We start from the raw sequence: 16,805 nt of genomic DNA, 5'->3' as shown, positions 1-16,805 counted from the left end.
CCATTGACTTAGTGCGTACACGTCTTAGTTGAATCTGACTTTGTCTAAATAACAATCTGAAATGCTTATCAGAATCGTTATTGACTTTATTGTACAGCCGTACAGGTAACCAACTAATCATATACAGACATTTGCTTCCATTTTCATACCATTGAAGGTTTGAGGCCAAAATGAGATACTCTATATTGCTAGCTTTCTCTTACGTTTTGCTGTCTTCAAACTCACTCATTTCATTTGCAGAGGATACTTTAAGGCCAAACCAGGCTTTAACAAATGGCCAGACTTTGGTGTGTTCAAGCCAAAGGTTTGAGCTTGGGTTCTTCACCCCAGGAAGCTCAAACAACAGCTTTTTGGGTATTTGGTACAAGAATATACTCCCTCTCACTGCGGTTTGGGTGGCCAACAGAGACGACCCTATAGTTCTTGGTTCTTCTTCCGCAAGTTTATCTCTAGGCTCTTCAGGATTTTCGATTTCCACTAATGAGTCTTTGACTGTGTGGTCTGTGAATGTCTCTGCTGTCTTAAGTAGTCCCATACTGCAGCTCTTGGACAATGGCAATTTGATCTTGACAGAGGAAAGTGGTGCAGGTTCAGAGGGGTATGTGTTTTGGCAGAGTTTTGACTACATTACAGACACTTTATTGCCAGAAATGAAGCTTGGCTGGAATTTGTCCACTGGCTTTAACCGGAATATGACATCGTGGTCAAACTCCGGTAACCCCTCCACCGGAGTATATTCTTTCAGTGTGGATCAGCCTGATCAAGCACCTCAGTTGGTGGTTAGGAGACAGTCGACTGTGAAAGTAAATAGATGGGGGCCTTGGGATGGAGTCAGATTCAGTGGCAGCGGTGAGCTTAGCCCCAATCCGGTGTTCACTCCAATTTTCACTATAAGCAGTGAAGATGTCTATTACACATTTAAGCTTGTAGAAGAGTCTACTCTATCAAGGTTTGTGATGAATCCAGATGGTACGCTTATGTACTATACTTGGAGAGCAAGCGACAATGAATGGGGTAGTGTGGTGACACTTCAACTGAGCACTTGTGATGGGTATGGGATTTGTGGTCCGTATGGCAGTTGTGACACCAATGGTCCTAGTTGTGTATGTTTGAAAGGATTTGCTCCCAAGTCACCACAGGAATGGCAGATGCTCACTTGGACCAGAGGCTGCGCGCGAAAATGGGACTTGGATTGTAAGAATGGGGATGGCTTTGTTAGGTATGAGGGATATAAGTTGCCAGATAGTTCATTCCTGTTTGCAAACCGGAGTTTGAGCCTCAAGGAATGTGAGGCAGAGTGTTTGAAGAGCTGTTCTTGTACGGCTTATACTATACTTGATATTCATGCAAGAGGGGGAGACTGTGTAATGTGGTTTGATGAATTGGTAGATATGAGAAACTATCCGGATGGCGGAGAAGAGATTTACATTCGAATGGCAAGAAAAGAAATAGGTATTCTGTTGCTTCACCATTCATATATTTTTAAGTTTCTTTAGTTTCTGCAAGTTGATACTGTGTGAATGAATAAACTGATTACTTCAAGTAGATCGACTAATCTTTCAGTTTTTTTGGTAAATTAGAGTCCATTGCTGATGCTAAGAAGAAAAAGAGAATGAAAGTGATTATCATTATTATAGTATCATCACTTGGTGGAATGCTTATATTTGGTGTCATTATCTGCATGGTTAATCGGTCTAGGAAGACAAAGAGGAGACTCAGGAGAGGTATTACAGCTTATGAAATCCCTTAAATATTAGTGTACTTTACTTTTATTCTTCTCCTACTGAATAAGTTTCGATGAAACAGCTCAAAGCAGCGACAATCCATATCAAGTACACAGGGAAGAGTTGCAAGAGGATGACCCTGAGTTACCTATCTTGGATTTTGATACTATTTCCGCTGCTACTGACCAATTTTCTCTAGAAAGAAAAATTGGAGAGGGTGGATTTGGTACTGTATATAAGGTAATAATTTCTTAGTTTCTTACTGTTATGGTATTAAGTTAAAGAATAATATGTAGAATGACGCTAAATATGATACAATGCAGGGTGTATTACCTTCTGGACAAGAAATTGCAGTGAAGAGGCTGTCAGTGCATTCTGGACAGGGCCTCCAAGAATTCAAGAATGAGGTTGCCTTGATTGCGAAGCTTCAACACCGGAATCTTGTGAAGCTTTTGGGATGCTGTATACAAAGAGAAGAAAAGATGCTAATTTATGAGTACCTTCCCAACAAGAGCTTGGACCAATTCCTATTTGGTTCGTATATCTGCAGCCCTGTGTCTTCATTTTTTTTTCCATTATGAATTTGCATTGATGTTTCTGCACAATAAATATCTCAGATAGAACAAGAAAAGAAGTACTGACTTGGAGGAAACGATTTGACATTATTATTGGAATTGCACGAGGACTACTATATCTTCATCAGGACTCCAGGCTGAGAATTATTCATAGGGATCTCAAGGCAAGCAACATTTTACTAGACAATGAGATGAAGTCCAAAATTTCAGACTTTGGAACAGCAAGAATTTTCGGGGGAGAACAGACAGAAGAAACGACTAGGAGAGTGATTGGGACATAGTAAGTGACCAAGTGTGCATAGAGTAGTCCAGTTAAAAGTTACTGCGTTAAAAATTCTGACATAAATTCTTCGCTTCTTGCACAGTGGTTATATGTCTCCTGAATATGCTATGAGTGGACACTTTTCTGTGAAATCAGATGTATTCAGCTTCGGCGTGTTGGTCTTGGAGATAATAAGTGGCAGAAAGAGTTCAGGATTTCATCACCCTGAGCATGACCTCAATCTTCTGGGACATGTAAGTGACATGCAAATGAAACATGATATGTACTCGCTCTTATGACACTTCACTCAATCTCTGTGACGTTGGCTTCAACTTTTTTCAGGCATGGAATCTGTGGAATGAAGGAAATCTATTGGAACTGCTGGATGCACAGATAGAGAAAGCTTCTTCTGTCAATGAAGTGACAAGATGTATTCAAGTAGCCCTTCTGTGTGTGCAGCAAAGGATGGATGATAGACCAACCATGTCAACCGTGTTATTAATGCTTTCTCATGAGAATTTTGTGATGCCTCAACCGAGAGAACCTGGTTTTGTTACTGAACTTCTTTCCGCTGGGGATACATCTTCAACTGGAAAGCATCTTCATACTGCTAATGATGTAACTGTAACAATCCTAGATGGACGGTAAATACACCATCGAAGTGAAGACAGATCAGACCAATTTATTTGTAGAAAAGAGGAAGATAAATGGATCTTCAGTCTTTCTTTTTGTGCAGTTTAACATATAGGAAATTTATTGAATGTAACATATCTTCGATAGTATAGAAGTTTTGTATTTGATCACACAGATTTTTAGTTTCTGATGTATAACAGTTGTTTTTCAGATCACAATAATTTGTGAATACAAGGAATTAGAGAGGAAAAAGCAAAAGAAACAGTCCTTCTCCCAAGTTTCCTCCAGCCTGGATTGGAAACACTTGCACAGACAAATAAAACAGAGACACACAAAACTTCCATCATAAACCACATAACACTTCCCTTTTCTTGACATATAGCTTTGTTCCCCAAAGTCCCATTGAAGTCGTCTACATACATGCAGCTACTGAGAGCATGAATCTTCATCGACCTACGACTTTGGTGACTGTCATACCATTAGTAGAATAAAATCCATCTGTTATTAATAAACCAGCACTATTGTGGAAAGTTTTTTTGAAGATGAATGCTGGTCGTTGAGGGGATGCAAGAGCTCTTTCACCACTCAACATGAGGACAACTTCGGACATAGTTGGCCTATCTGTTGCATTTTCTTCCAGACATAAGAGACCAATCTGAAGGAATCTCAGCACTTCATCAACGTTATATGACTGCAGTAGGACATCCACAATGTCTAGGATATTCTGTTCTCTCCATAGGTGCCATACCTGTGTAGGACACAGCATCATGTATAAAGAAATTAACAAGAACAAACTAGAGGAGCCATATTAATTCTTATCAAACATTGATTACTTACATGGCCTATCAAATTGAGGGAATGATCCTGCTCATAAGAAGCATTATTTTTCTTTCCACTAATAATCTCCAACAGTATGACCCCAAAGCTAAATACATCTGATTTTGTTGAAAATTTTCCATATGCTGCGTACTCTGGTGACATATAACCACTGCACGAGCGAATAATAAAAATTGAGAGGTGATCATAGGACAGTTCACTCCAAATTCTGTGTGCAAGTGTGACCGTTTACTTACTATGTTCCAACAATTGTTCGTGTCTCATCCTGCAGTTGGTCCCCATCAAATATTCTAGCCAAGCCGAAATCTGAAATTTTAGGCTTCATGTCAGCATCAAGCAAGACATTGCTAGCTTTCAGATCCCTGTGGACAATTCTCAACCTTGAGTCTTCGTGGAGATATAAAATTCCACGAGCAACTCCAGTGATTATTGCAAATCGATTTCTCCAATCCAAGGCAGACCTTCGAGTTTGATCTACATTAACGTAGAGTGATAATATGCTTTTAGGAGTGAAATTTCAAATATATCCTTTTCAACAAGGTCACTAAAAATAAACTAACAAATAAAATCTATTATGACATACCAAAAAGAAAGAAGTCCAAGCTTTTGTTTGGCAGGTATTCATAGATTAACAACTTCTCCTCTTCCTCTACACAACATCCCAAAAGCTTCACAAGATTCCTGTGTTGAAGTTTTGCAATGAGTGTAACTTCGTTTTTAAATTCTTCAACTCCTTGCCTTGAACTCTTGGACAATCTTTTCACAGCAATCTTCTGTTGGTTGGATAACTGGCCCTGAAGAAATAATCCAACTCAACAAATCTCTTAATTTTCAGCCATAGATCTCAATTTCTTTATCTAACATTTATCATTTTAAAATTGTATGTTTCCATTTGCAAATTGCATGGTTTTGAATTACTTTGGATAGTACAAGTGTAAAGTTGGGAGCTTAATTACCACATAAACAGAGCCAAAACCACCTTCTCCGAGTTTATTAGCCAGAGAGAAGTCATCTGTTGCAGCTATTATTGTGCTGAGATGGAAAAGTTGCAAATCTGGGTGTCTACTAGAATGAGAGTACTGCCTCCCCCATGTGCTTTTCAATCTAATGGCTGTATTGACAACGAGAAAAGTATTGATAATTTGATAGGAATCAACCAAATCATGGAACATAAGGTTGTCGCACCTCTGAGACATAGTTATCCATAGATAGATTTATCGGAGTTGAAACTCTCATACCTTCAGTCTTTCTCTTGATAAGCCACCAATAAGCCAACATGATGAGAGAAAGTACCAGTAGAGCAGGTATAATTAGAACAGCAAGCATTCCCCTCCTTTTGAGGAAACCTCTTGGTTTTCTGTCATTCTCAGCTACAAGTGAATGCACAGAAAAAAATAAGCATAATAATAAAAAATAAAAAGAATAGAAGAGAATCATCATGACAAGGAATATTTACATTTAAACTTAAATTGCCCTGCAAAATATAATTTCATTTGAGTAATACCTGACTCAGTTCCATCTGCTCGAATATAGAAATCTCGTCCCAGCTCTGCCAATATTAGAATGTCCATCAATTTCCCATACCATGTCATGCAACCGCCACCTCCATCAATTTCTAGACTTGAAAATGCAACACATGAACAATTGTTCTGGCATGCCCTCTTGCACTCACTTTCACCCATTCTTGTGTCCAGCAAACCTGATATTGATGCATCTGGAAGCTTCACATGTTCAACCTTCACAAATTTTTTGCCACACTTAATAGATACTCCTAACTGCTTAGTCACACACCCATCTGACCAAATTCCCTCTGACCAATTCCCTGAAGAACTTGGTTGATACCCTGGCAAACATGAACACTCGGATCGGATATTGTCAAGACTACATTCACTGAAGGGGCCACAATGTCCGTATGGGTCACATTTATACTTTGGTGCCGCCCACACTTCCTTCCATTGCCCCTCAACATCATTCCATATTAGGTGCTGAAGTATGCCATTATATTGCAGCACAAGTCTCGAAATTTCAGAGGATTTATTAGAAGAATCTATCAAGTATGTCCCAACTTGATTATGGACAAAATTGTAGTCATATGCATATGGTGTGGTACTCGGTGATGGACTCCAAGGCCACATAGCTGTTCGAAAATACTTACTTGAACCATTATACAGACTGAATTGTGGAGAGCCATTAAGGCTGAGCCTATATGAATAGTCCCCAATTCCAGGGTCATTTTCTGACTTCCAGGATGTTAAGAAGCTGTCCAGACCGGTCTTATGATTCAACCCAATTTTCATTCCTGGAATCACAGTATCTGTTGGATAATCAAAGCTTTGCCATATGTAGTCTACACTGTTACTCTTGACCAAAACCAAGTTTCCTGTATCTAAAATTTGAGCTGAAGTACTACTAGTAGTTTGGACTGATACCTTTGCAGACCAAATAGTTAAGTTTTCCTTATAAGCATAGAGAACCAAGTTTCCATACCTGTTTGTGAGGACACCAGATGAATCTTTAATCGGATTGTCCCTATTTGCCATCCATATCACTGGTTTTTCAGGTATGTTAGCATACCAAATTCCAACATACCTGTAACTAGAGTTACCAGGGCTGAAGAAGCCTAGCTCAAACTTCATTGCTTTAGATACTATTGTCTCACTATCCTTGACATACTGGTTGGGTCCTATGGTGTCTATGGAAATGCATAAAGGGAAGGAAAAGAACAGAAGAAAAGGAGTCAGAAACATTTTAGCCTAACTTCCAAATCCGAGCTAGAGTCTGTATCAGCAGTCTTTCAAATACACACAGGTATATAGGTAATTGACTGTGTCTTTCTATTCCTGCCACATGAAATTTCTTATGGAAGAGTCTGAAAACTGAAGAAATTATACGAAAAAGGTGGAGACACTAATGACAATGAATCATATATTAAAATGATGGGGTTTAGTATGTTAAAGTACATCAAGATAACCCATCTGATATAGGTGGCATTATACAGACTTGAATAATTCTTCAACAGCAATAGAGTATCAAAATTATTGAGGATTACAATATTTTATAGGTTGACATCATAACCTATCCAAAGAAGAGAGACAAAGAAATGATCAATTACTCAATTGACTAAGAGAAAAAGATGAGGCTTCTGCTTACATATCCCTACATCTAGAAACCATGCATGAAGAAGAAACCATAATATTCTGATAAGTCAACGAGTATGTAGTTAAACTTAAATTCCCCATTTTGTGCTACAGTTAGCCTTTAGCGTAAACATTTTCAACAGAAGTTGAGAAAGAAACCATTCACACATACAAAAGAAAAAAGGTTAGAGTGCAGATAACTCTCTGATAGGGCCATCTGCATGAAACAAACTTCTAATATTTCTGCAAAGCCACTATAAGCTGGACATCAGAAACATTCAACAAAGAAATAGTTAATGTATATTTAGTCCAAGGCTATGTTACATCACCATGATAATCATCTCCCAAAATGCTATGTTACACAAATTCAAAGGCCAGCCAACCAACCAAAGAATAAAGATGAGGCTTTTGCTCATTTAACCATCATTCTGGTTCTCTTGATAAAGACTATCATATTAAGGGATTAATAATTAAGCTAAAACTTCATCTTTATGCTCTAGTTGGCCTTTCATTAATCATTTCCGCATTTATTTTGGATTTTTTTTTTCAACACAATGAACAATCGAAGTCTACATCACAAGACAAAATTGCCATGATCAAACAAAACTGTCAACCAGATCAAACAATACCGATGTGTACACACCAATCCACTTTAAAAGTAAGAACTTCAAACTACAGTTGGGTTATTCATACCTGCAAATCCCCCAGAAAATGTTCCGTGGATACCATAACAAGGAAATAAGAACAACTACAGAATGCGCACCTTTCAGTGTCCAAAGGCAGCAACTTTGAACTGGGTTTCTTCAAAGTGGTAGCTAGATTTTCTGGGTTCGTGTCCAAAATTCATAGCTATTGCCTTTGGACACTGAAACTATCACTAACAAGTTATCTGCACTTGATCAATCAAACCTTAATAAGCTAGCAGATTTATTGAACAAAGAGACAAATATATGTATTGAAGCCTCGATACAGATCAACAGATTCTCTCCACAATCCCTTTATATTGGTCTCATCAAAATTGAAATAAAAGTTCAAATGATTGTCCACAACAAGGACATAAATTTACTCATCTCATAATAAAGCTCCTGACAATGCTGGCTTTTCATCAAAGGCTACATGCATGAACTGCAGTGCATTGGGTTCTGCATTGGCTAAGGATTCGGGATGAGTTGTTGGACACTTGGATGGAAAGCCTAGTTTGGTTGTGAAACGTTAAAGGGAAGGTGGTGGGTGGTCGACTGTGGTTGCTCTCCGACGGTGCAGGGGCCACGAAGACTTGTGTTATAGGTGGTCTTTGTCAGCATAGTCGGGCCTTAGTTGTGGGTTGTATTTTGGGCCTAAACTCGTCTCTCCGGTCTCCAAGTATAACTGGGATTAATAGATTGATGTTAGGAAATGGAATATAGATCAAAATTTAAGATCCTAGTACAATCAGATGAGGATTAAAAACCTAATACACCATAATACTGGAAATAGGATTACACCATGAATATGATCTGGCCTCACGAGCTATGAAAAAATTGTACCATGCAGGCAATGCAGATTTACCCAAGACAACAGTTTCCATAATTATCGAGCATCCATTACTGTTACTGTCAAGTCGTTTGCAGAGTAAGGTCCATATAAAAGTAATGGATCAGCATCATCGCCGGAATTTTGTCTATAAACAAATGCCGGCTGATTAGGCAATGGAGGAGATGCTTCACCACTCAACATGAAAACAACGGCTGACATGGAAGGTCGGTCCTTTGAATCTTCTTGTACGCACAAGAGGGCAACTTGTATGCACCTAATGACTTCATTAGACTGATATGACTTCAGTGTCGAATCCACAATATCTAAGGCTCTACCTTCTCTCCAGAACTTCCAGACCTGTAGTATAACTTTAGTTAAGAAAAGTATTGAATAGGGATAAAATTAGTTGTTAGAAAAACATGTACGTGTTTCTTACATGTCCTATCAAATTCATGGAGGGATCGTCTAGATTAGAACCATTATTTTTCTGGCCAGTTACAATCTCCAACATTATGATCCCAAAGCTGAAGATGTCAGACTTTGTGGAAAATTTCCCAAATACAGCGTACTCAGGCGACATGTAGCCACTGTGTATAAACAATATAACATGTTAAAGCCAAATAATAGAAACTGATGAAGATTCTATGTGATATAAGTAATCTTACTATGTTCCAACAATCCTGCTCGTCTTATCTTGGTGTTGATTCCCGTGGACTATTCTAGCCATGCCAAAATCAGAAATTTTTGGGTTCATCTCATCATCAAGTAGAACATTGCTGGTTTTTAAATCTCTGTGTATAATCCTTAATCTTGAATCTTGGTGAAGATACAGAATTCCACGAGCAATCCCGTTGATGATTTCAAAGCGCCTTTGCCAATCCAAGAAGGACCGTCTTCTATGATCTACATCAAAATGCAGATTGTTCCTTTTAGTAAGAAGCATCAGATATATATGTGCTTTATATATGAAAAATGTCATGAATTAATCATTATATCCTCTGCTCATACCGAAAAGAAAGAAGTCCAAGCTTTTGTTAGGCATGTATTCTAGGACTAAAATCCTTTCTTCTCCCTTTATACAACAGCCTAAAAGTTTCACAAGGTTTCTGTGCTGAAGTCTTGCTATGAGGGCAACTTCATTTTTAAATTCTTCTATCCCTTGTCCTGAAGTTTTTGACAATCTTTTCACAGCAACATTCTGTTCATTCGGTAGCTTGCCCTGAAGTTATGATCAGGAATATCAATATAACTTTCACACAGTCAAGTAGCCAACACCTTTAAGCAGCAACATAAAGAAACAGCCATGCCAAAACCTAACATAGCTAGATAGAAAAATAAGAGAACTGTGGAGTTTAGAAGTGTGGAGGATATCAAAATTTGTTGTTTACCTTATAAACAGAGCCAAAGCCACCATGGCCAAGTTCATTGACTCGAGAGAAGTGGTCCGTGGCTGCGATTATAGTGTCAAGATCGAAAAAGTGCAATGTTTCTTCTATGTTAGGTTTTGGCAGAAAAAATCTATGCTGAAGCTCTTCGGCGTCCACAAAATCTATGCCAGAAAAAACAACTACATCATTTTAAGCTCGCTGTTCGAACAACATAGTCCATGCTTTTTGAATGCATTTGATCTTGTCACTTTTTTTTTCATATGATTTGGAGACTGAAGTAGCTTTATTACCAGCTCATGGCAACTAGTATTTTATGGAAATATAGGAGATACCTTTTGTGTTTCTGTTCTTCTTACGCCACCAACAGCCAAGCATAATGATTAGTACCAATGCAAGCACAGAAGACAGTATTGGAATAGCCAACATACCCCTCCTTTCCAAGAAACCTTGCGATCTTCCTGCATAAGCAGCTACATAAAAGGTACAAAGGATCAGAATACAATTAAACTGAAATCAAGTAATTGTAAACTTATATATTGTTAGTTGATCAAGTTTGCGTCCATTCGAAGAAGACTAATACCTAAAACGGTTGCATTTACACGAACGTGCAGATCAAACTCCAACTCTGAGTACACTAAAATGTCCATCAAGTCATAATACCATGTGAAGCAGTCTTCTTCATCTCCAGTGCTAAAATAAGCAGTGCAAGAACAATTACTTAGGCACAGCTGCTCACACTTTTTGGCACTAATACCTGAATGTAACAATGCTGCTATCGATGTGTCTGGATATTTAACTCTTTCCAGCTTCGCAAACCCATCTCCATCTCCACACTTTAATAAACCAAGCCGATTACTCACACATCCACCTGACCCATTTCTCTTATTCCAATCACTTAAAGACTTAGGCACATAACCTGGTAAACATTCACACTCAAATTGATTAAGAGTATCAGGGTTACATTTGCTGTTGGCTCCACACTTTCCATAAACGTCACACTGGGACTTTGGTGCAGAGAACTCTACCTTCCACTGAAGGACACCATCATCCCATGTAAGGTGCTGTAACACAGAATTAGTCACTGTTACTTTTGTAATTGCATTGGTGTCGTTCATGGAATAATAAGTTTCCTCTTGATTATCGACGAAAACAGTAGGCCCTACATCAGTTCGCCAATACTTATTCAGACCCTTGTACATAAATAATTGGGGGATTGCAATCTGATCCGGATAGATCCTTAAGCTATAGTCCCCAGTTCCAGGGTCATCTTTTGACTTCCAAGATGTAAAAACCCATTCTAGTCCAGTTTTCCAGTTCATTCCAACTTTCATACCTGGAATTAGAGTATCTGTTGGATGATCAAAACTTTGCCATGCATAGACTTCATTTTCATCATCCTGGAACATAACTAAATTTCCTGTATCTAAAAGCTGTGCAGATAAAGTGCTTGTGTTCACATTTTGGACCGACTGCGAAATATTTGTGAACCATATAGGATCATGCTCCAAATTATATGCATAGAGGGCCAGTTCTCCGTACCTGTTTATTTTGAGCACACCAGAGGTATCATTGATGGGACTATTCCTGTTTGCAACCCACACCACTGTTTGTTCAGGTACTCTAATCTGAGAATACCAAATTCCAACATACCTATAGCTAGAATTTCCGGGGCTGAAGAAACCCAATGAGAAGTTGCTTTCTTTGGACACTAAGTATTCTCCATTAACATCCTTCAGTTTCTCTTCATTCCCTCTTATGGTGTCACTGGACTCGGAAATGTGGAAGATGAGGAAGAAAAGCAGAGCTTTGAGCAACATTTTCTGGGGCCTTAACAGCTTGTAGTTGTAGCTATGAAACAGCAGTAGTTGTATTTTTTGACATAAAGTTGGGAGGGAATGAAGAGAAAATGATATAGAATATAAGCAAATGGGCTTCTTCGCTATATCAAACGAGGATGCAGTCATGCAGTCACCTAGAATATAAGCAAAACTCCCATGGGAAGACAAGGAACACAGGCGAAGTCTTTGAAAACATTTTCGCTAAATTAAAGGAATACATGTACTAAGACATGCAAGTAAATTTCCTAGTACGTTAGTCAAAGCTAAAGGCCAACCAAAGTGGAAAGAGTAGGAATACACGTACTAAAACATCTCTTCCTTCCAGCCCACATTGATGATGACCAAAGTGTTCGAAAAGTCCAAGTAGTTGGTGATTAAGCTACAATATAAGCAGAAATCAATCAAATCTACATTACAAGACAAAATTACCAGACTTGTTTCGAGATTATATTACAACCGTAAACTAGCATGTAGTTATCCTTTCCTGTAACTACCGTGCTTCCACTGTAGTTACTGTCAAGTTGCTTATAGAATTTGATTCTTTTGGTACTGATAAATCGGCATCGGTGGTGCCGGAGTTTCTTCTGAATACATATGCAGGTTGGTTAGGATAAGGAGGAGATGTTTCACCACTCAACATAAAAACGATGGCAGACATGGCCGGCCGGTCATCTGACTCTTCTTGCAAGCACAAGAGTGCAACTTGTATGCATCTCATGACCTCATCAGAGTTATATGACTCCAGAGTCGGATCCACAATCTCCATGGCTCTGTCTTCTTTCCAGAGGTCCCAAACCTGTACATGTAACTATGAGTTTCAGAAATGGATGCATATATAAATACTCTTACGTCCGCAAGTTCTTATCAAAATATGTGCAACTTACATGTCTTATCAAGTTCATGGAAGGATCCTCTTGAGAAAAGCTATTGTTTCTTTTGCCACTCACAACCTCTAACAATATGATCCCAAAACTAAAGACATCTGATTTAATTGAAAATCTGCCAAACACTGCATACTCTGGTGACATGTAGGCACTGCATATGAAGAAACCAAAATGTCAACAGCCACACATATATAGGATAGACGTATAGTGAATATGAAACGTGAAATATATATTCTGGTTCTTACTATGTTCCAACAACTCTATTCGTTTTATCCTGAACCTGATCTCCATCAAATATTCTAGCCGTGCCAAAATCAGAAATTTTTGGGTTCATTTCAGCATCTAAAAGAACATTGCTGGTTTTTAGATCTCTATGTATAATCCTCAGTCTTGAGTCTTGGTGAAGATACAGAACCCCACGAGCAATTCCATTAATGATGTCAAAGCGCTTTTCCCAATCCAAGAAGGATCGTCTTGAGCGATCTGCATCAAATACTCGGGTTTTGTTTGACTATGCATGGGACCTTTGTGAAGCTAAATATGGTATTCAGTACCTTAAATATGTCATATACTAATTAATCTAACCAAGGAGTAAAGACATACCAAAGAGAAATGAATCCAGGCTTTTGTTCGGCATGTATTCCAGGACTAACATCCGTTCTTCCCCCTTCATACAACAGCCTAAGAGCTTTACAAGATTCCGGTGTTGAAGTCTTGCTATGAGTGCTACTTCATTTTTGAATTCTTCAGTTCCTTGTCCTGATGTTTTAGACAACCTTTTCACAGCAATCTTCTGCTCATTTGGTAATTGACCCTGAAGTTACAGTTTAAGATAGATTAGTATAAAACTTTCATGAACTTTTTTATCATTTAAAAAAGAATACTTTTTCACATTCAAAGAACCAGAAAAGAGGAAATTTTTTAGGTGCTCAGAAGAAGTCACTCTTCACCTTATAAACAGAACCAAAACCACCTTGGCCAAGTTCATTGACACGAGAGAAGTTATTTGTGGCTGCCATTAATGTGTTCAAATCGAAAAATTGCAATTCGGGGTGTCTCTTAGTTTCCTCAAGTTCATCTGCCTCTGTAATATCTGCCAACAGCAATAACAATTATTCTATAAAACTATATTTATCCTCACAGTTTATACTGCATGATATAATGACTTCAATGCATTTTCTTAAATGAATTTGATTTGTTGGAGTTTCATCATGTATGTGAGAAATTTAACCACAGACCGCACAAGCTGATAAGCTCATGAAAACTAAGCAGATGAATCAAAGTATATAGGAGCAAAATTTACCTGTTGTATTCCTTTTTTTCTTACGCCACCAACAGCCGCTCAGAATGATCAGTACTAATGCTAGCAAAGCACAGAGTATTGGAATAGCCAGCATACCCCTTCTTTTCAAGAAACCATTTGATTTTCCAGCATACTCAGCTAAATAGGGTAACAAAGAGTTAGAAAAACATGAAAAACAAAACAGGAAATTGTCATTATAGAGTGCTGTGTCGTTGGCTGAGTTTGCTTCTACTGCGAGCGAAGTAGTATATTACCTAAGTCAATCCAATCAACACGAACATATAGATCTCGTCCAACCTCTGTGTACACTAAAATATCCATCAATTCATCGTACCATGTCAAACAATCAAAAGAGCCTTCTTCATTTAGAAGGCTCAGATATGCTTTGCAAGAACAATTTGCCAAGCACCCTTGCCCACACACTTTGTTACTAGTGTTTGCTTCCGATCGAGCTGCTATGGATGTATCTGGAAATTTAACTCTTGTCACCTTCACAAACCCTTCCCCATTCTCACACTTAGAAACTTCCTTCCGCTTACTCACACATCCATCAGACCCATCATTCTTATTCCACTCATTAATATATTTTGGTTCAAAACCAGGTAGACAATCACACTCAAACAAACTAATATTGTCAGGGCTACATTTGCTGTTGGCGCCACAATGTCCATAATAGTCACACCGTAATGCCGGTGCAGCATAGCTATCCTTCCATTGTTGGTCTCCTTCAGCCCATGTAAAGCGCTGTATTTCAGAACCATTCAAGGTTATTCTTTCAATTCCATTGGTCTTATTCATGTAATAATAAATTCCATCTTGATTAATGACCCAACTAGCAGAGGGTCCTGGATCACTTCGCCAATACTTACTTGAACCTTTATATGTAGAAAACTCTGGGCTGGCAGTCTGCTTCCAATCAAGCCGATGTGTATAGTCCCCAGTTGCAGGGTTATCTTGTGACTTCCAAGATGTTATAACCCATTCTAACCCAATTTTCCAGTTCACCCCAAGTTTCATACCTGGAATCAGTGTATCTGTAGGGTAATCAAAACTTTGCCAAGAAAAGATAGCATTATCATCATCCTGGAACACAACTAAATTTCCTGTATCCAAAAGCTGTGCAGATAAAGTGCTAGTGTTAATGTTTTGGACCAACGGCGACTTATTAGTGGACCAAATAGGAATGCCCTGCATGCTATGTGCATAAAGGACTAGTTCTCCATACCTGTTGATTGTGAGCACACCGGAGGTATCATTGATGGGGTTGTTCCTGTTTGCAACCCACACCACTGTTTTTTCTGATACTATACTCGGAGAATACCAAATTCCAACATACCGGTGGCTGGAATTTCCGGGGCTGAAGAAACCTAACTCAAACTTGCTTTCTTTGGACACTAAATAGTCTCCATCAGCATCCTTCAACTGTTCTTTCCCTCTCATGGTGTCCCTGGAAGTGCACAACTGAAAGAGAAGAAATAGATGCAGAGTTTTCATAAACATTCTGTCGATCTGCATATTCAGTTGTGTAGTAATGAACCAGTGGCATCTTTTCTTCTTTTTTTTCTCCATTTTTATACTTGAGCTGGTGGGCAGTAAAATCAGCCGCGTTAAGTTGATCTTCTGGACAAGACTTCTATTTTGAACTTTTCCAATAATGCATGCGGAATATGACATGATGACAATGACTCATCTAAAAGCCGTTATTCTGGGCTCAAATCATGTCTGATTCAATCTGAAGTCTAAAATACCTTGCTGATGACTCTTTGATAATGTGACTATACAATAATTAAATTGAAGCTAATAAATCGAGAAAATTCTGTTCTTCAGAGATGCATCTGATAAATTGACTTTTGGCAGGAGCTTACCACTGCTCAGATCACATTACTACATAAAATAAGGACTTTCATAGAATATAGAAGTCAAAACTTTAATGCTATAAGAAAACATGTGTAGACTTGCAAATTTGGCATCTGCCTATAATAGAAAACCTACAATTGTCAGTTTGTCACCATCCTGTAGCAAGTGGAGGAGGAAATCCATGAGCTGGCTTGGTAATTCACCATATATGAGAAAACCATTATTTTCTAGCTGTAGCCTTAGTGACCCATTGAATCGATCATGACTTGCATGCAAATAGGCTAGTTGCAATATGGATAGCAAAGTGCCAAAGTTGGAGCAGCTTATTTTGAAGATGAGAAAATCAAGTCGCACAAGATGGCGGTTGAAGATTTGTCATGAAGAAAGCATGCATGCAGACTTAGAAGAACGTAAGAAATGGAAAAGCATGATTTTCCTATCATGTCTTCACACTTACATACTTCCATGAAGAACAATGCTCATATAAAATGCATCAGATGCAAGAATAAGACATCTGAGCTTGTTTAAGCTCAAGATCAAGATATCCGAATCCTTTACGAGTATGAGAAAGTTGAGGGAGTCCAAGTTGCGAGCAGAGACAATTACTAAACTTGGTGAGAGAGTTCCTCATCACTTAAGATATTGAGGGTAAAGGTGCCTCAACTAAGTGAGAAATAGAGTATACTTCTTGAAAGGTTTTACCACTCTGATGAACTTTGTTAAAATTTTAATAGGAGACACAGTATTACAATTTTTACACGGAAATTATTTTCTCATATAACTGTGATTAAGAATTCTCCTTTAAAATATATATATTTAAAGAATCCTAAAATACATTTTCGTTTAGTCACT

At 38.3% G+C, this 16,805-nt stretch overlaps 3 protein-coding genes across 3 annotated transcripts; 1 reads left to right on the top strand and 2 right to left on the bottom strand.

Moving 5' to 3' along the window:
* The first annotated feature begins 170 nt into the window (after positions 1-170).
* Positions 171-3,578, top strand: LOC126787659 (G-type lectin S-receptor-like serine/threonine-protein kinase At4g27290). Its single transcript, XM_050513549.1, has 7 exons — positions 171-1,452; positions 1,581-1,724; positions 1,807-1,964; positions 2,048-2,258; positions 2,342-2,579; positions 2,665-2,815; positions 2,904-3,578. Exons 1-7 carry the CDS (start codon positions 171-173, stop codon positions 3,207-3,209), a joined length of 2,490 nt encoding a protein of 829 aa, XP_050369506.1. The 3' UTR covers positions 3,210-3,578.
* A 61-nt stretch (positions 3,579-3,639) lies between these two features.
* LOC126787658 (G-type lectin S-receptor-like serine/threonine-protein kinase RKS1) lies at positions 3,640-6,978 on the bottom strand. Its single transcript, XM_050513548.1, has 7 exons — positions 5,536-6,978; positions 5,270-5,401; positions 4,988-5,142; positions 4,615-4,825; positions 4,268-4,505; positions 4,032-4,182; positions 3,640-3,942 (listed from the first exon to the last, which is right to left on the bottom strand). The coding sequence occupies exons 1-7, from the start codon at positions 6,776-6,778 to the stop codon at positions 3,640-3,642; spliced, it is 2,433 nt and encodes an 810-aa protein (XP_050369505.1). The 5' UTR covers positions 6,779-6,978.
* Positions 6,979-8,234: 1,256 nt separating this feature from the next.
* On the bottom strand, positions 8,235-16,609 carry LOC126789558 (uncharacterized). Its single transcript, XM_050515754.1, has 16 exons — positions 14,351-16,609; positions 14,097-14,234; positions 13,744-13,886; positions 13,397-13,607; positions 13,039-13,276; positions 12,794-12,944; positions 12,401-12,705; positions 12,220-12,288; positions 10,652-12,093; positions 10,404-10,541; positions 10,072-10,232; positions 9,692-9,902; positions 9,349-9,586; positions 9,120-9,270; positions 8,717-9,040; positions 8,235-8,536 (listed from the first exon to the last, which is right to left on the bottom strand). The coding sequence occupies exons 1-15, from the start codon at positions 15,768-15,770 to the stop codon at positions 8,738-8,740; spliced, it is 5,319 nt and encodes a 1,772-aa protein (XP_050371711.1). The 5' UTR covers positions 15,771-16,609; the 3' UTR covers positions 8,235-8,536; positions 8,717-8,737.
* Positions 16,610-16,805: the final 196 nt, after the last annotated feature.

The sequence above is a fragment of the Argentina anserina genome, chromosome 3 (genome assembly GCF_933775445.1).
Source record: "Argentina anserina chromosome 3, drPotAnse1.1, whole genome shotgun sequence".
Classification (NCBI taxonomy): Eukaryota; Viridiplantae; Streptophyta; class Magnoliopsida; order Rosales; family Rosaceae; genus Argentina; species Argentina anserina.
Note: the sequence above shows the minus strand (reverse complement) of the source record. Positions and strands in the feature narration are given on the sequence as shown.

What these genes read in the sequence shown, in the direction of transcription:
- LOC126789558 (XM_050515754.1), bottom strand. Translation starts at nt 15,770, where the DNA reads ATGTCATATTCCGCATGCATTATTGGAAAAGTTCAAAATAGAAGTCTT. An exon ending in GAAAAAAAGGAATACAACAG is followed by an intron (nt 13,887 to 14,096) that starts GTAAATTTTGCT and finishes TGCTGTTGGCAG; the next exon opens with ATATTACAGAGGCAGATGAA. An exon ending in CCATGAATTTGATAGGACAT is followed by an intron (nt 9,041 to 9,119) that starts GTAAGAAACACG and finishes GTTATACTACAG; the next exon opens with GTCTGGAAGTTCTGGAGAGA.
- LOC126787658 (XM_050513548.1), bottom strand. Translation starts at nt 6,778, where the DNA reads ATGTTTCTGACTCCTTTTCTTCTGTTCTTTTCCTTCCCTTTATGCATT. An exon ending in AGCAGATGGAACTGAGTCAG is followed by an intron (nt 5,402 to 5,535) that starts GTATTACTCAAA and finishes ATTCACTTGTAG; the next exon opens with CTGAGAATGACAGAAAACCA. An exon ending in TATCAAGAGAAAGACTGAAG is followed by an intron (nt 5,143 to 5,269) that starts GTATGAGAGTTT and finishes TTGTCAATACAG; the next exon opens with CCATTAGATTGAAAAGCACA.
- LOC126787659 (XM_050513549.1), top strand. Translation starts at nt 171, where the DNA reads ATGAGATACTCTATATTGCTAGCTTTCTCTTACGTTTTGCTGTCTTCA. An exon ending in AAAGAGGAGACTCAGGAGAG is followed by an intron (nt 1,725 to 1,806) that starts GTATTACAGCTT and finishes TCGATGAAACAG; the next exon opens with CTCAAAGCAGCGACAATCCA. An exon ending in CTTGGACCAATTCCTATTTG is followed by an intron (nt 2,259 to 2,341) that starts GTTCGTATATCT and finishes TAAATATCTCAG; the next exon opens with ATAGAACAAGAAAAGAAGTA.